Source organism: Bactrocera latifrons, unplaced genomic scaffold (genome assembly GCF_001853355.1).
Source record: "Bactrocera latifrons isolate USDA-ARS-PBARC rearing strain unplaced genomic scaffold, ASM185335v1 scaffold_35, whole genome shotgun sequence".
NCBI lineage: Eukaryota > Metazoa > Arthropoda > Insecta > Diptera > Tephritidae > Bactrocera > Bactrocera latifrons.
Genome location: NW_017536990.1, coordinates 1449363 through 1468452, shown reverse-complemented (window position 1 = coordinate 1468452; position 19090 = coordinate 1449363). Strand labels below are relative to the sequence as shown.

The 19090-nt window shown below is 34.2% G+C and overlaps 2 protein-coding genes across 2 annotated transcripts; both read right to left on the bottom strand.

Moving 5' to 3' along the window:
* Window positions 1-640: 640 nt before the first annotated feature.
* LOC108971602 lies at window positions 641-11560 on the bottom strand. Its single transcript, XM_018937778.1, has 3 exons — window positions 11191-11560; window positions 4905-5502; window positions 641-1336 (listed from the first exon to the last, which is right to left on the bottom strand). Exons 1-3 carry the CDS (start codon window positions 11191-11193, stop codon window positions 807-809), a joined length of 1131 nt encoding a protein of 376 aa, XP_018793323.1. The 5' UTR covers window positions 11194-11560; the 3' UTR covers window positions 641-806.
* Window positions 11561-15522: 3962 nt separating this feature from the next.
* On the bottom strand, window positions 15523-16046 carry LOC108971614. Its single transcript, XM_018937791.1, has 2 exons — window positions 15996-16046; window positions 15523-15921 (listed from the first exon to the last, which is right to left on the bottom strand). Exons 1-2 carry the CDS (start codon window positions 16044-16046, stop codon window positions 15568-15570), a joined length of 405 nt encoding a protein of 134 aa, XP_018793336.1. The 3' UTR covers window positions 15523-15567.
* Between the last annotated feature and the right edge of the window lie 3044 nt (window positions 16047-19090).

Below are 19090 nucleotides of genomic sequence, written 5' to 3'. Positions count from 1 at the left end.
GCTAGATTGTTAAATAGCTTCGACGTCATTTATAAACCCACGACCAGTAATAATGCGTTTCATGAATGAAGGTTCCTCAGCTTTATGCAAACAACGTCGTTGACTCACCTCATACCCAAAATATTACCCACAATGCATTGAACCTATTCATAACAGATGTTGAGATCCTCTGCTAGCATTCTAAATCCAATAACACGATTTTCAAACACTGTTTTCTTACCTTTTTTATGCTACCTGCATTAACAGGAGTGGCTTATAAGAGACTTAGCCTGTTTGTTTTACTCTCCCATTACAGAATAAAGTAACCTCGCTTAGTCCCAGTGTTTGTTTCACCTTATTAGTAAATTGGAGGTCAGATCACGCGACAGAGCCTACAGACTATGTGATTATAATTAATATATTTATCAATAAGATGACATAGTCTTAATTTATTTCATTCACTGATTACCTTTTAGCCGGCAGACAATAAATGATATCAGAACACAATTTACTGTCTGTGGACTCTCTGGAGGATGGTGGACTATGCTAGCATATACAATTTAAGGATGTGAACGAATTGATCAAAAACAATTGTACCACTTAATATCTGTAAAAAATTATTCCAGCCAGTCTACAGAAATTGCTTCCATACTCAATTTGTACTTTATTTACGATTAGTTAATTACAATTACTTTAATTTAATATATAAATAGGCTTAAAACTATTTACAACAGCGGAATTATAATAATGAAGTGATCAGAGAGTTAATAATAAATACTTATAAAGAAACCCTGACGCAGTGACTATTGTCTTAAGACCCACATTCCTTACTGATTACCGTAAACAGGATTTGAGGGATAGTTTGTTGGTAGCATGGCAATCGGACCTTGATTATTGAGTTCGTTTTCCCCTTCGTTTGACGGTGTAGGCGCATAGGCGCCGTAGGGGTCACTGCGGCTCTCCCAACCGTTTGAGCCACCATGTCCACCAGCGCCATAACCCTGAACTTGACCGTTGTGTATGTGCAGGTGAATTTCCTTCGAAGGGTGTTGCTCGCTGCCGTGTGAATACGGCGCTGACGGTGCTGAGGCACCCCATCCGCCTGTTGCATGTGGCGTCCAAGTCTGATAATTCCACTGGGATGCAGAGTGTTCATAACCACCGAAGTTTGATTTCAGTGTAATGAACTTGGCAAGTATGGCGGCGGCATTCATTAGCACAAGCAATTTTACCAGGAATAGTGTTTTCATGCCGAGCATTATGAGGAAAGCCACCATAGCGGTGAGTATGCCAAATTTGAAGATGAGCGGAATGAGGGCCATTTGTAGGCGACGAATTTTACCAAAAGTACGACTCTCTGAAAGTGAAAAAGGAATGATACTTTGTGTGCAAATTAACAGAGATTTTTGGAAATTGTTCATTATTTTTTTATATTTTCTATTTTTTTGGCAAGGAACAAACATTTTTATGTTGTAAAAAAATCATAAAATTTACTTGGAAATAATATATAGTTGTTGTTAATAAGATGTGTTATTAAATACCATATTTTATAGCAGTTTGTCATATAAATGTACAATAAAGATCAAAGCATTATTATAATGGACTTTAGTCAGATCGGACTGACTACTTTTCAATATAAAAATATATACTATTCGAGTTGAACCTGAATATAAAGGCTTATGAATAAATAAGTTATGATTCTAATAAGAGGTAAGAACAAATGTTAAAAATGCATTTATGATGTTCCTATGTGATTCTATTACATGACATTCCATAATGTGATGTTTCATCACATGACCTTGCATCATATGACTTGTGCCGCAAATTTATTTATTTATGAATATGAAAGTTGTGATAATTTACCAAAATGGGTTTAATACGACCTCAGGGCAACTAAGTTATTTCTTATAATACCGAATGTCACAGAAAAACTGGATGATGAATTATACAACAAAAACGCAAAAGCAAAAATATTAATCAACAATTGAAGGCGGGAGTAAATGGCATTTCGTCCCTTCGACATCATATGTTCAAATTTCGATATTTAACAAGTTTATTTATGTTTTCACGCGATCTGAGGCATTACGTTAAGTGATAAAAGAGTCAAAATCAATCAAATTTGTGTGTTGAATTGACAGCATTGACTTATTTCAAGTCAGCTTTTTGAAGAAATTGCCAAAAATATCAATAAAAAATGCAGTGAATTTTGGAAAAAAATGTTTTTGCTAATGTAATTCTGAGTTTCTTTTAAGCATCTTCGCTTCGCAGCTATTGATAGTAGCGTGCGATTGAAACCATATCAAATTTCTCAAGCAATCGAAAGCCAATATTGCTGCGAAACAGCAAAACAAAATCATTTGAGATGAATCAGAGCTGAACATAATCACCAGAGGCTTTCGCGTAAAGGCGCAGGCCAATTCAATTTTATTTTGTTTACTTTTTCGTAATAGATATTTCTCATTGCAGTTGATGCATTGCAACCAATTGCGGCTAATATATTTTTCTCTCTAATATTACATTGATTTAGCATCGATATTTTTTAGCTATATGAAGAAGCGTGTTAAAAAGTCGAGGCATTATTATTGACCCAGAGTGCCAGAGAAACGAAAGCAATAGTTGAGAATGCAATGCACTTGTCTAAATGATCGTTCGTTGTATACTATGAACTGTGCACTTATGTAAGTGTGCCTGAATAAGTAGCAGACACGCATACTCATATCATTACACAAAAGTATCACAATTAAATGTGTACTTCTTCAATATCAGCCTATGCCTTTTTGCTATAATTAATGTGTTAACAGCTTTTGTTCATTCACAGTGGTGCAAATAAGTAAAAAGAAAGTCACAAATTGAAAAAAGAAAAATTTGACTACACTTGTTGATAATTAGTACCCAACAACAATACCTACAACATAATCAAAAAAGGTCATTTCACATACTCTTCAAATTGACAAAAGCTGACATCCGAATGGGCAAATAGTTACTAATGAGCACCTTTTTATGTTCACAACTAATTGAAATACGTTTGTACTTAAATACTTATGTAAACACTTATGGCTGCTTGTGCTCAGTTGAAGACAGGTGCTGCTTTCATTTGACCAACTGCCCTTCGGTCTTGAAATGACCAGTATTAATATGAATACAATTGAATTGTTATAACATGAATGATATATAATTCATGAATATCAAAGTCAAAAGTTCAAGAGTACAAGTAATTAAAGATTTTGTTTTGGGCCAACAATTTTTGTTCAATTTATCTGAGAAGAGTTAAATTTATTATATCTATTTTTCTGCTTTCCTTTTTCAATGCATTGTTGATGTCAAGAATAATATAATAGTAAAATACGTTCAACCGCCACAATGTCATTAATGACAAGAAATTTAATGCGAAAGTGAAAATAGAAATAAAGAGTGGAAATTTGATGTTTATTCTTATTTAATTGCGCTCAACATTTTCTGAAATTTTCATTTCAAATATCATGATTACCGATATGTTGAATAGTTCTAAAAATCCTTTGAATGACTAATTAGCATTATTTGTATTTGAGCAATTATCAATACAATTTTGTGCTAAAAGTAATTATGTGTTTTAAGAAAAAATAGGTTAGATTAAAATATCGATGTTAACAGGGATCAGCTGGTAAGCCCGGGCCGTTTTGGTACTACAAACTTAGAGCCTATCACAAGTTTAAAAGCTATGGCTGCCAAGATATTTCAACTGAATAAGAAAATATGGAGGATAATGAGGCATAAATTGTCACAGATGTGTGAGGTGGAGACACATATAATAATTGTGCCCGACAAGACATTTAGCCTCACCGCATGCATGCCTATTGGACAGTGTCCAAGAACTCCTATAACTGCATCAAGACCAGCGACCAGCGCCTACTTAGCAAACGCGAAGTCCATAGATCCAGATATGAGTAGAGCAAGGACACCCTCTCTCGTGAGCTAATCGGCTTTAAATTTCAATCGAAAAATAATTGCTGTATCGGTTTTGATCTTGCAGGACATTTAACTAGCCTCCCCAACGGTCTCAATTCACTACATATTCATATAGCAAACGACCGATTTTATTCCAACTATGATTCATGATGCCAAGACCTGAAAATCAACGTAATTGCCAACAGATATACTTATAGTTTCAGTTTGTTCAAAGTTCAAAGCTTGACTTTCCTCTTAACTTCTGGCCTATAAGTAGAAAATATATCAATGATGCTAAAAAAATCCTGCGGATTTAGCCTATATGCGGTATATTACAGGTCAGAAAATTTTCAACTAACTGGTTGTGTTATGTGTTAAAAATTTTTTTAAATCTTAATGTAAATCTCTAAGTCTTTGTTATTTTCTGTGTGGGTACACTATACTAGGCGATGTGGTCCATTTATTTTATGTACCACATGAGTCATGCACAAACTCACACCTAAGGATAAACACAGACAAATTGTGCAACACCATATTTCATCCCTCAAACCGCAAGCACTTGTGTCAAGAGATGTGTTGGAAGATAAGTACTAAGCACAGACACACATTTGAACAAGTAAGCATTTAAGTGCTGAAACAAATGCAAGTGAAATGTGGTTGCACTAACGGTCGCTAAAGTTTACGTAATAATGAATGACACGCATTAAAGCTTCTTTACACACTTCATTTGTTGCGTAAAGCCGTCTAAAGTACTTTGTATGTATGCGTAGTAAAATCATGAAGTGTCTCATGGTGCTGAAAATGAAAAGCCGTAACCAAGACATTAGTGGTACTTAGGAAGTGAACATTTAAAAAGACACGAGAAAAACTGGCACAAAAACCAAAACAATCGTTCAAAATCATTGTTAAGCAAAGTAAATTTTTTTCCCTTTTTTCCCCTTAAACATTTGCATCATTTGTTTTTCGTTTAGCGCACTTGATTGACTGATTTGTGCACTCACCTACAGCCGCCATCGCTGCATCGGAAACATCACGCACTTCACGCACCAGCGCCTTTTGTGCACCGGTGGTTGCGTCGGCATCGTCATCGCCGAAAAGGCTTTCACTCAAATCATCTCTTATCCAGTTCCACACATTGCGCACCATACCCCAAACACTGAACGATGCGGTGGCGTCTTCATTTTTCTCTGCCGCCGTCAACGCTGTTTCACTCTTCGCTGGTTTGTGAGCACCCGCTGCCGATTCTGCCTCACCATCCTCATCCTCATCCTCCTCCTCATCATCATCATCGTCGTCGTCAGCAGCTTCAACATCAGCCTCTGTGTCCGCTGCAGCCGCATTATCGGCCTCAACTTCTGCTTCATATTTCAATTCATCTTCATCATTTGCCTTCGACTCAACAATTACAGCAGCAGGTGCCACCACAACAGCTGGCTCCTCTGTTGCATGGCTTAGCTCCACTCTGCTGGAGTTTATATTGTTCGCACTGGCATCAAGAGCTTTTGTTGTTATCTTTGCCGCACCAGCTTGCCAGCTAAGCAGCGAAGCTGTGGTCAACAGCAGCGCTAATGCGATGGTTCGCGCGAAATTTGTGCGTGACTGAAAGTGAGGAAAAAAATGTCATGCTTTAGCAATATTTTCTTTAAAAGTGAAAAGTAAAATTTAAAAATATATATATTAAATGTCCATGAACCTAAATTAAGCCAGGTCAGTTATTTGAAACATTTTCACCAACTGTTATTCTCCCTGTCAATAAAAAGACTTAAGCAACGAACTTGCTTTGCTGCACCTAGGAAAACTGCTTTATCATGGCTTACAATTTAACATGGTGAGTATTTAATTCAATCTGCTATCTTTTAATTACATGCTGACAAGCTCGATAGCCTAGTGAGGGAATAACTAATTTCTTTTCCGTTGTATGCTCTTGAGTACGCGTACGGCTGTGTCATGTAATCTTTATTTCTTGCGGACATGCCCAGCTATTAATTATGTCATCTGCAGTTAGTGTGATCGTTTTGCTTAAATTACACATTACATGTTCATGTACTCTTATATAATGGCATAAAGTAAATGCATGTGGTAGCGGAAATTGGGTTACCAGCTTCATAAAACTCAAAGTAAATTGATGAGATAAAATGGTCGTCACCGTTTAATTACTCATTTATAAACACATCGTAATTTCACAGTATTTATTTTGAATGTAGCATCTATATTCGAATTAAAACGGAATGGAAATTTCATTCAGCAATCATTGTCGATTTTTTGCGATATCTAAACCAGAGCAAAGATCTCTGCATATCTTTTTGTGCTTCAAAAATGCATCTGTCAAAGGTATTATAGCCTCAGTTCAGCCAAAATGACTAGTTTGCAACATAATAATAAAGCATTTAGTTTAGAGAAATTGAGAACAGCTAAAAGCGACTTTAAAGAAATTAAAACAAACGAAAAAATTCAAACAAAGTGAGCTAACGGTAGCAATACAATATCATTACATCGAAACAACAAAAATTATATTCAAAGAAAGGGAATATTTTTGCTTCAGCTACAGCTAAGCAAGCAATTAAGTGCTGCTTTGCACGTCAATTAAATGTATATTGACTTTGTTCTTTACATTTCGGCAAGTGAAAGCTCACCAAAAATTAAAAGCGATAATTGCGCTAAAATGGAGCACACATTTGTATGTAAAAGAGTCAAAAATTTGCGAAAGTGCAACATTAAGTTCGCCTTTGGCAGTCTTTAGTAAACCCAATTAGGCGGGCGATTAGCACTGTTAACAAGCAGAAAATGCGTCAGAGCAAATACAACAGTTGTAAGCACAACAATGAAAGTTTATCTGAAGATCCCATAGCACAAAACGTAAAAGTTTAACCTTTATGAATTTGAAAAAAAGGCGTAGTCCGCAAACATTATGAAATAAGCAAATATAAATAAAAAATGAAGAAAAAAATATGAACTCATTTAAATAAAATAAACCATTTCTTTAGCCAAGTATGGACACGTAGTTCCGAAAAAACGCCAAATGAAATTGAAAGCAAGCGATTGAAGCTGAAACTCAGATGAGTTTGCTTTTGCGGGGAGAGTGCAAATATTTCGTTTTATAGTTATAGCTTTGTATTTAAGAGTTATCGTTTGTGTGTGTATTTGTTTTGAAGAAAGTGAAACAGCGCGAAACAGCAACAAAGTAACAAATGCTGCACCGCGAAGACAACCAAAGAGGCAGATTTACGTAAGCATGCAAATTGGTTGGAAATTCGCACTCAATTTAGTCACTCTCTTACTAAAAAGTAGAAAAAAATATATTTTTATAAATACAAAAACACTTATATATTTCAGTGACGGCGCAACTGCTTTCAATAAGTTTTGTAGTTGAAAACTTAAAATTTTGTTCATTCATTTTTGTTCTTGAGGATACTTTTGTCTACTCTGCAAAGCTCTCTTAACAAATAAGTGTGTCAATAGAATCAGCTCACGTCAATCTAAGCAGAAAAGTGTTCTCAAATGTTTAATTTGCATAATTGCTGCCGTCATGGTCCGTATTTAGCTACTCTTATTTTGCCAGCCGACAGTAAATATACGAAATATATATGAGTTCGTTTACATACATATTTATTTTACTCTTTCTGCGCAATTTTAAAAAACGTAAAATTTATGTCAAACGTTCTCATCAATGAAGCCAAATGTTGGTATTTCCATGTAAATGTCCACATTTATATATACATATATATATATAGTACATATGAATATATGTATGTAACTTAGCATAACTATTTATGTACAGAGTATTCAACGGTGCATGATTTTGATGGAAATTGTTTCGATTCTTTGCATAAATTCACACCGCTTTCTACTCGCTTTGTATTCGGCGTGCGAATTCATGTCAACGCCAATTAATTTTGACCACCTATAGGCACGTCTTATTTCACCTATCTACGGTGCGATTGTGCTGGTTTTGGTTGACCAAGTTTTTCGGACAAATGCTTAAGAAAGTTACAGAGTTGAAGCATAAATAAATAGCAGGAGAATTACTATTATTGAAATGTTGTACAAAAACATTATAGTTTGTGCTATTGCAAAGGGAATGAAATTTCAACTATTTTTGTCACAACCAAAAGCGTATGAGACCGAGATAACAATACAAATTTGAAAATTTCCTTTTTTGTACCGATAACATCAAAAAAATATGAAATCTTATTATTAAAAATATTTTATTGACCTAATTATTGAAATTAGTTAGTAAAAGATAGCTTGTGTAATACAGAATAACCTATGTAAAAGCGAGTTCGTTTCTTAATTCTTAAGTAATGAGCACAGTATTACTTCTTAAGCGTTTACCTTTTAAGCGAGACAAGAACGCTCGCTAAAATATCAAAATGTGTATAAAAGATACATACTATAATCAGCAAAAAATAGTAAGACTCCTTAATTTAAATTTTATGCCAAACCCATCCCTTGAAATTTTTTTTTTTTTTTTTTTTTTTTTTTTTTTTTTTTTTTTTTTTTTTTTTTTTTTTTTTTTTTTTTTTTTTGAGGTTGCTATGACTATCAGTGACATGTGTTCCAAATATCACATCAAAAAAATCATTCGTGTTTAATAAACGCATGTCTTTCTGGGGAACATAAAGTGCGATTTTTACGATGCGTGAAATTATTCAAGAAAGAAATTCCCCTAAATGTGTATGCTAATTAAATTTGCGCATTGATTCTTCGTAATTTTTTCATAAAACCTTCAACCACTATCGTGCAACCACCGCATTCTCCTGATTTAGCGCTGCGTGACTTCTGTTTATTTAGCAAACTCAAACGACGGCTCCGTTCAAACCGTTTTGAGATAATTGAAGAAATTAAACGTGAATAGCAAAGCGCTTTGAGGGCTATCCCAGAAACTGACTTTAACAACTTTTTCGAGAATTGCAAGAATGGTTGGCACAAGTGTATTGGGGCCAGGAGAGATTACGCTGAGGACTATCAATAGATGTTGAAGAATAAATTAAGATTTTTAAATTATGCACAAAGTCTTAAAAATTTTTGTTTTTAGGATATAGATTATAAAAAAACATGTTAAAAATTAAAGTTTTTTAACAAGATTCAACAAAAAAGTTCCAAAATGTCTTACGAATAATCAAAATATTTAACAATTTTCTGGTACACTGCTATTAACGAGTATTTGTCTTTTCTCTCTCTCCCTCTACTTTCATTTCATTCTTCCAACATTATAATGGCACGTGCCATTCACTCAACAGTTTTGCCAATAATTTTCGCTTCTAAATCAAAAGTGAATGTAAATATAAATAGCTCTTGTTGATACTTACCCAGTTACCCGATTCCATATAAACGTATTAGAATAACAAAACTATTTATTCTTTCCAACAATAATTAAAATCCTCAATGGCAATCTAGCACATCATTAAGATATTGAAAGAATTTCACGCATTTTTAACTGTGTTTAGAAATTTTGAACGATTCAGACTTTGTGACCTAAAGAGAAGATTGATTTAAAAGAAATAGAAGCATTCTTCCTCTGTTTTCTTTCTCATTCATTGCTAACAGCCAGATTAGCTTAAATGGTGCTAAACAAGGTCGTTAGTAGTTCTGTAAATCGATTTAAACGGTGTTCTAAACAAATAATTTGAAAAGCGAATGGAATATTTTACTTTCAAATATACTATAATTGCAATAAATTAATAAAAAATTGCAATATTTACTAAAGCTAAACACTCAAATAAATACAGAAATGAATCATGTCACTAATATTATCCAGCGCAAAACTAGTAATTAAGCTGTCAACAAATATTTGCGTGTGAACGTCAATACAATGATGGCAAACAAAAATCAAAAAGGCTTTAAATTAATAATAAAATTGTAATAGAGTTTGAATGCAAAAGAAAGCGGCAGTTAACAGTAAATAGTGACGATGAGCATGGCAAAATGGCAAGAAATGCTTTTCATACACATATGAGACTGTAACAAAAAGGTAGCACGCCAAAAAGTGGGTAGAAACGAGGTAAAAAGGAGCAGGGAGAAAATGAGCGCGAAAATAATGAATGTGCAAAATTTTAAAATAAAAATAAAAAGAGAGAAAAATAATCCTATGAAAATATATATACTGAGCAGGTTCATAAAAGAGATATATATTTGAAAGCTAACTGTTAAATTTACTTAAAATTCGAAAATGTACATACAGATCTTACACATCTTAAACACTATTTTGAATATTGCTGCATAGATAAAGCTAATCAATTGTGTGAACGTTGTCACTATTTCTTAAGCAAGTATGATGGAAATTCCACATCAGTCATATCGAAGACCATGGCCGAAAATCAACTTCAGCGATTTTAGTTTACAGCAGAAATATACGTATCTCCTCCGTAATGACGAAATCTTCTTTTCGTGAAACAAGTTAATAATTTCTATTATGAACCGTCTGCGCTGTGTAAAGTTACCATCTCGGAGCTCTCAAATGCAATTTTATCAAGAAACTTGACACAACAGTCGCGAGTGAACACCATTGGGAATCACCAAGGTCTCAGAAAATTAGGTTATCACCTTTTATTAGGTGTCACCTCTTTCAAAGTAGTTTAAAGAATAATCCTCTTGAACTTAATGATATCTTCAGGATTTGTAGGAATGATCATTGGTTTATGAAAATAAAGATATACTAGCCAACTTTAAAGCCTATTTTGAAACAAAAACTTAGACAATTCCACAATAAATGGTAACGAAATCTGAATAAAGGATATGTTTCCAAAAATATGTACCAAAAATTAATTTTTCTTCACTTCCATATGAACTTTTCAGTTCGCTGTTGTTCAAGTCCCTTATATTTTAAGTTATTTGTAGAAAGAATTTAATATTCTATAACTTCAGACTGTTTGCTTTATTTTAAGTCTTTTGACAAATATTGAAAAAATTGTTAAAATCAATCGGAAAATTACATAACTCACACATCATTTAATCCACTAAAACTCTACAAATATTTTTCAAAATTTATGTCGACATAGTTTTCGCTATAAACAACTACAAAAAGTCCTTTTTATCGTACAAAATGTTTACGATTCACATTTCTACACTTTTGTACACAGAAAACCGACATAACAGCGGCTACACCTTTGTTTACTTTTACCACAGCAACAATGCTGCAAGTCCACAATAAACTTCAAATGAGGTTAATGTGCCACAAACGTGCATTTTGCATGCCAATCAAAACATTAAAAGAGAAGGCCGCCTTATTTATATTTTTTCAACTTTTTAAAAACATTTCTTGAAATGAAATTTTCTCTAACTACTCACCATTTTCTAAAATCCTTGGAAAAAGCACACACTTAACAGTTATCGTTTGTATGAAGTTAGAATTTTTTATACAAAAATTTCTAAATTTATTTTTAGTTCTGTACACACTCAAAAATTATTCGATTATTTGTTCCAAATTAATTGTTTTTGTTTTGTTCCTCGTAAATTTCGTATTCACGCAACGTCTGTTCGACTTTCTCGCACGCTTCACAAGTTCACGTCAGTAAAGCGGCAAGCACACGTTAATGCTCAACGCAAGTAAATTCTTCCTCGATCGAAATCACGGAAACTGAAATGTTGGCCGCTCGCCACCAACGCCACCAAACCTGCATATGACTACCACAAAGCAAAGCTGCACGTTCCGTTTCGGTCAAGCCGCACTCGAAGACTGGTTCGCTCATCTGCACCAAGTCACCAAGACAAGTTGGCTGCCGCAGCGACTCACATACACACGTAGCACCAACTCCATCTCTCCAAAAGTCATGTTAATATGGATTTGAACATTTCTTTACAAATTTCTTTTGCGCTTTTCCCAAACATTCACACACTCACCTGCAGGCACGCACGCATATCGCACGCACACATTGATGTTAGCTCTTACAACATTTGTTGAAATTATTTTAAACGCTTTTCGAAGATCTCCACTGCTTCATCTTGTATTCCTCGCCAAGAGCGATCCCAATTACAGCTGCTGAGCTATGCTGAGTCGAGCTTTTACGCCACACTGCACTTAACATAGTTTGCTTCACTTGTTGCTTTCGGCTTAGCATCTCGGTGACACAACAGCAACGGCATGTCTACTCAATCAACAACAACAAAAATAAAGTCAACAGCGTCTTTCACAACTGTTAGACGTTTTTCGTCTGGCACTTTCTTCACGCATTTTGTGTACTTTGTTGTTGTTGCTACTTGCTTTTCGTTTACCACCAATCACTTTTTACTCCACTTTGGCACTCATATGTGGCTCTGCCAGTTTTTTCCGCGTGACACGAGCTTTCCGCTTGACCGGCTGCAGCTTCAAGTTTGTTATGAATGAGCATGTGAAGCAAAAATGTGATCAACATGCTACGAGACACTTATGTCAACATGTATGTGTGTGTATTTAATTAATAATTTATAATTTGTGGCGTCATTACAGTTGCGATGGCAGAGTGTTGTTTTTCATCTAGAGTGGCTGATCAAGTTGTTTGGTATGTTTCTAGTGATGACGGCGTGACTTAACATAATACATGTCTGACAAAATTTGCTAGCATTAGTTACTCCAGTTTTGGATGATTCCTGTTAATAATTTTGCTTCATAATTAAGTCAATCGCAAGTAAGCCTGTGAAAGGTTTACAAGAGGCAATATACTTTTACTTGGAAAAATACTACCGTGTAATGTCTTAAAAATATCTTAAAAAACATCTCTGTACACTTGCTCTTGTGATCTAGTTCAGTTGGTAATCCAAGGTTCACCTAAAGGAATAGGCGCGATGTCAGACGATCACCCTAACTACTTACCTACTTGTGATTTAACCTTAAGAAACTTAGTAAAGTGGATGGAGTCAGAATAACATCTATGAATCCGAATCTTAAATAAATAAAGCAGCTGGCAGGTGGAAAGAACTTAGGTGTGTTAGCAAATTAGGCGAAGTGTTCGACGGCGTTTTGTTCATCTTCACGTTTGTAGGCAATTACAGTACGTCGTTCTTGCGGCCTCCCCTTTAAACCAAGCATATTCCTAATTCTGCCTGATTTATTTAAACGCCTGACTATAAGTATGAGTAGTTTGTTTCTTTATAGGAAACAATTGAAGAACAGCTTTCAAAAACGAAATCTAATTAAGGTCATCTCAAAGTAGGCATTGCCAAGCCGTCGAGTGAATTTTTTTTTATAAAGTTATTTAAATATTTCCATTAAAAGGTAGCGAAATTATATTTCCCAAATTATTGAAAGATTTTCCGTACTTTTATTTATAGGATTCTATATGCACGAATTTATTCGAAATCCGAAAGAAGTTGTTAGTTTAAAAACTTCTATATAAATTACAAAAATATGGATTTTTATGAGTGCTATGATTATAGCGAAAAACGTTTCGGAATGATTTTGTCTGACCTTTTCGATACGGTCTTCCGCAGACTTAGCGACAGTTTGTTCTATTCTGCTTAAAATTACTTTAGACTTTTATTAATATGAATATATTCAATAGTATTTATTTTGTTGGAAATATTCATATATATTTATGCCGATATTAAATAAGATCCATTTGTGGCGTTCCGAGCTCTTCTGCCGTATCCAGTACAAATACGTTTGAATATTGCCACACTCAACTCAACGGGAAAGATTTCAGCTTAGGCACACAAAACTAAGAAATGCACTTTGACTAGTTAAAAAATACGTATGGAAAAATGAAGATATATTTATTTATTTATTTATTTAAAAGAGAACTAATTATAAATAACTAATCCACTTGTAAGAATCAGCACTGGCTGCCAGGGCCTTCGGCAAATGAAGATACATATACGTATACAATGTTTAGTAATTATTACTTCAAATATATGAAAGAATATAATTCTTTAATGCCCAGAAAATACATTATTCGTTTATTTAGTCGATTTTCGTTTTCACAGCATTGCATAACGGTTTTTTGAACATTCATCGTTACATCACCTAAAGTCTTCTTCAATCACTCATAAAAATTTTACGAGTTATTATCAATAGCAAACAGTTAGAATGTCATTTCAAATTTGTATTCGAAAACGATTATGGAAATGTTAGAATATTTTTTAAGTATGTATATGATATGAAACCGGTAATATTAACACCGTTATTTTGTTGCAACAAAACTTACCCACAAATATGAATGGACTGCTACAATGAAACCGTACATTATTTGTTGCGTTTTCAATTACAACAACTTCAACAATAGTGTCATAATTTCACACTGACCGTGACACAGCTTGTACGTAAGGTCAACGTTAACAGCCATTCATAAAAACGTCACTGACAACATGGTGCAATCAAGCGAATGACATGTCCACTAGCAACCCAGTAGGAACATTTTAGCTACGTAATAAGAAATTATATTTTCGAATATTAACTTTATTTGGGTTAAGCAGAATAGGAGTTGATAACCGAAACATTGCCCTAAATGGACTTTAATATATAAAACCTTTCCTTCTTTTTAGAACTAAGCATATACTATACTTTTAACGGGACTAGTCTAGTATATATATCTTTAATTCTGATTATTTTTATTTCATATTCTATTCGACTTGTTTTTCTTCAAAAAAAATTATATTATACGTTCTTAAATAATATATTTTTTTCCACAGGGTACTTCTAACAACAATTGATAAAGCGAGTAGCTTTCGTGGTTCCAAATCAGTAAATCTTCAAAACACATTGTATATGCGGTGTAGTCAACCATTGTCTGTGTGTTCAAATGGATTTGGTTGTGTTGCATTGTTATGTAAAATTATTTGCCGGCTAGACCTAATGCACCTCTTTGCCGCTGCCTTAAAGTTGATTACGTTTAGGTTTGTGGTTTGTTTTCTCACACCTGCTCTTTACTGTTGTTATAAGCATAATTTCTTATGCTTCAGTAATATCTAACAGTGCATTAGCGATCATCTGGCCAATAACCCGAAATTCGGGTGAAGAGAGAATTACAAGTATATGAGTGCGGTAAACCGTGAGGTTCTGTTTTTGCTTTTCATTTAATTGAATTGTGCAACGAGACTAATACGGGAGTTTACTTTAATCGAAGGGTGCTACATACTGACATGCAATGAATGTGTCCGGGATAAACTTTCACAAAATCAGTTTATATACTATATTTCTGATCAATTAACATTTGGAATATATGTTTCAAGGTCAATGTGATACGAAATGATGCTTTATGGCAAAAGGAAAATTTTTATCAATTTTGTTAATATTAAAATTAGATTAAGCGTGTATAGCAGAAATAGAAGCAGTTTCAGGTGATAATGGATAGTTTCAACAGGATATCTAAATTTTCAACTGATAACCATATAAGATTTCATTATATATTTTCAGCACTCCAGAAAGTAATGGCAATTTCAATTGGTTCAATTGGTTGTTTAATTGAAAAGGGAGGCGCAACATTAGACCCATTGTGCTTTCGGGTTAATCTCATCAGCAAATTGGAGAATTTGGTAAAAACCAGATTTATAATAAGCAGTTAAAATAATTAATTTCATAAATTAATTTATATTAATTTTAGCAAAAAGATAAAGCAATAAATTTTATTTACTAAAATATTAACAAGTTCTTTAAAGTATATATATTAGTAGGTCGTATATCAACAACTTCGCGCGCAAAATATGCCAAACATAATTAGCAAATATAATCCACATAAATAATGAGCTCTGCACTCACTTGTTGAGTTTACTCGCCGAGCGAAAACTATTGACCCACGCGAAGCCGTTCCAATAGGTATTCGTGTCCGTATTTCTGTTGTAAGGATTATACGGGTAGTTGTTGGTGTTGCTGTAAGGGTTGTAGGTGTTAGCGGGGTTGTATGGATTATAGCCATATGGAAAGCTGGAAGGATTAGTATTAGTATTCCAGGAGTTTGAGTAATACTGGTTACGTGGGTAGGTATCTTGCCCAATAACCCATGGCCATATGCGAATATTTGTGCCATACCCTGTATATGGTGTGGTGCTCAGCTGTGCAAACTGTGGATTCGACGTCGCGTAAGGATACACAAACTGTGGTGCTGCCAACTGCGTGTAAAATAGAAATTATTTAATGAAATCTTAATAAATGTTTGATATTTTTCGTTGCTTGTATGTATTACCGTAAGTGTAACGGCACTTGCGCACAATAGGTAGGATAATAAGCCACTCATATTGCTATGATTTTTTTTTTTTTTTTTTTTTTTTTTTTTTTTTTTTTTTTTTTTTTTTTTTTTTTTTTTTTTTTTTTTTTTTTTTTTTTGTACTTTTCACTGTAAATATTTGTACACCAAATTTTGATCACCCACTGTTGACACTTTGTCTGTTAATCCAGAACTGTTTAAAAACTTGTGATTTTCGTTGCTTAAATAGCGTGGGTGAGTTTGCGGATTTTCTTCCAAAAAAAGTGTGTACAAATTCCGTTTTTTCGCGCATAGTTTCGCACAGTAAGCAAATATGCCTATTTTTGTTACAAATTATTTTAATTTCTCGCTTTTGTCATTGAACTTGACTTTGCACCGAGCAAGCAGCTCGCCCGAGTATTCGAGTATTTATCAGTAATTTGTTTAAACAGCAATACTGCATTTAAATTTTTATCAAATTATCGGAAAACTACTCATACGAAACGACAATTTGTGAGCATTTAAGCTGTGGATTTATATTGCGGCGCTTGACTTTATGTTTCATTTTGCGATACACGGAGAAAAACGGGGAAATGCCTACATACATTGTAGTCTTGAGAATGTATACATTTTTTAGTTATCACATAAAATAATTTATATAGTATATATATTTTAATATTTATATGTATGTTTATTTTCATTAAATTTAAATTTTATTAATTTCACAAAATTTTTCTCTGTAATACGAAAAGTTATGACGAAGTTGTTTAATTAATTTAATACATTTTCAATATAAAATTTAAATGTCGACGCTAACCCTGTTTTTGAGGTATCGAAAGATTCGAACAGAAGATATATTCATTATTCTCGAACAAACAGCAATCACACTGATTTTTACCAAATATGACTCAATTTTATTCTTATTATATCCTCATATGTATAAACTTCGCTTTCTCTTACAATTTTGAATAAAATCTTATGCCGGCTTAACCACTGATACGAAATTAGTAAACGTGAAATTATATAGTAAATACATAAAATAATGGATACACAGTCTACCTTTCCCCACCATTTACTTTAACCAAATATCGCACAGTGTAGCTCCAATACAGGGAATCACCCATTCCATCCATCCATTAGTCATGCTCGCTATTTCACCAAATTACAAAATCACATTTCTGCAATTTAATTATAATTTTTTAGAATTTTCATACATGGAATATTTGTTTAATAAAATTCATTTAATAAGCTCTAATCAAGCTCTCGACAAATATATTTTTGGATTCTATTTTGCACATTTTAATATTTTTGCATTAACTAATTGCTCCTATTAAACACCCAACAACAAGCCATTAGTCATTCGTCACAGATCGTTGATCTCTTATATTGTTGTCAACATAGTTGCTTCCGCATAATAGACTATACTTCAGCGAGAGCAACTCGCTTTTCACATCCACCTCTACGACTAAGTGTGCTTGCAAAAAGCAACATATGATTTCACAATTAATCTCGAAGTCATAGTTTTGAATCCGCTATGCGATATTGCGGATAAAGTATAATTACTACAATAATTTCTTTATTTATCGATACAATTTAACCATTAATTTGCAATAATAGGACAGGAGATTTGATATTATTTATTAACAAAAAACACCGAAACATAGCGATTACTTTAACCAGTTGAGAAACGCCTTTATTGAAAGAGAAACAATATACGTTGCAGCACCTTTTCGTAGATGTAAACCCTCACATCAAATTTCAGACGTATCGCATTCGTAGTTTTATTTAGGCATGCTGTGAAGACAGGAGTTCTGGACTGGATTCATCATATCCTGCTTATATAAGTATACACATTGCTTGCCAATTATAATAAAATAAAGAAAATCGAGAATTCATCTTCGTAGTAAGCATTGCAAACTATGTAACTTAATTAATTGCAAGACAAGTAATATATTGACCTTAAGATATGACAGAATTGAGCACAGTTTCTCTAGCATACATAGAGACCAAAAAAGAGACGAAACGGGCTCCGCAGAAAGTCAAGACTATACTATCAGCAGCAAAGGCAATGTGAGCTACATTGGCCACCTGAATAAGAGGAACTTGGCTATACTGTGCCGAATTATTGTAGGACGATTTTAGAAGCAATAATACCTACATCGTCGTCAGTGTCAAATCGATCCACTCAGCCCTCGTTTTCTTCAAGAAATGCCCTGCCTCCTAACCCGAAAAAGTCACGCCCCGGTTTCAGACCTAAAATAAACATATTTTCGTATGCTATATTAAAGAAGTTGGCGCATTGCTATACAAATCAGCAACTGGTAGTCTTAGTAGTTGTCGGAACACCTTCGTATTAACATAATATATGAAATGAAAGAAATTTACAATTACTTAGATGTAGTTTTGAATTTTCAAAAAGTGATTAATAAAAAGAAAACTACATCGACGACTACTTCCCATCACTTATTCTTTCATTTTGCAAGAAAATCAAGCATCGATATTCAGGGTTTGTCCGAAAGTAATAGGTCTGAGTCGATTTAAAAAAAAAAAATGTTCCAAGTATTGAAGCGTCACGTAAACATTCTCTGGAATGGTCTTGAGAGCCGAGGTGCATGCTGCTTGGATCCCCCCTGTCGTCTCAAAAGGCTTGCCTTTAATCGGGCTTTCAGACAAGGAAACAAAAACACATCCGGGCTGCACGGCGGTTGCGGAAGCATTTGGATACCGGCCTTGGTTAGGTAGCTGTTCACAAGAAAGGCGGTATGAGCCGAAGCGTGGTGCAACATCCAGTCTGCTGCGATGTCTTTGTCGTTCGTTTGAGTCTCTTAAGAACTCCGATCTTCATCTGCGATCTCTTCCTGGCCCTCAAAAAGGTCTGATGCCACCGAAACACACCACTTCTTCCTAAAGCAACATCTGGGTAACCCTGCTTGATCATGTCAAACGTCTCTGTAGCAGATTTACGGAGTTTCACACAGTATTTAATCACGTACCCCCAGTGTAACGACGCTGTATTTTCGGATTGCGCCACTGTCAGAAATACGTCATTGACGAAAATGTTTGTCCTGAGTCTCCAAGAGCTCGGATACAACTAA

Coding starts and splice junctions, on each gene's coding strand:
- LOC108971602 (XM_018937778.1), bottom strand. Junction 1,337..4,904: donor TGCAGCGATGGCGGCTGTAG/GTGAGTGCACAA, acceptor TTTCACTTTCAG/AGAGTCGTACTTTTGGTAAA.
- LOC108971614 (XM_018937791.1), bottom strand. CDS start 16,046: ATGAGTGGCTTATTATCCTACCTATTGTGCGCAAGTGCCGTTACACTT. Junction 15,922..15,995: donor CAAGTGCCGTTACACTTACG/GTAATACATACA, acceptor TTTTACACGCAG/TTGGCAGCACCACAGTTTGT.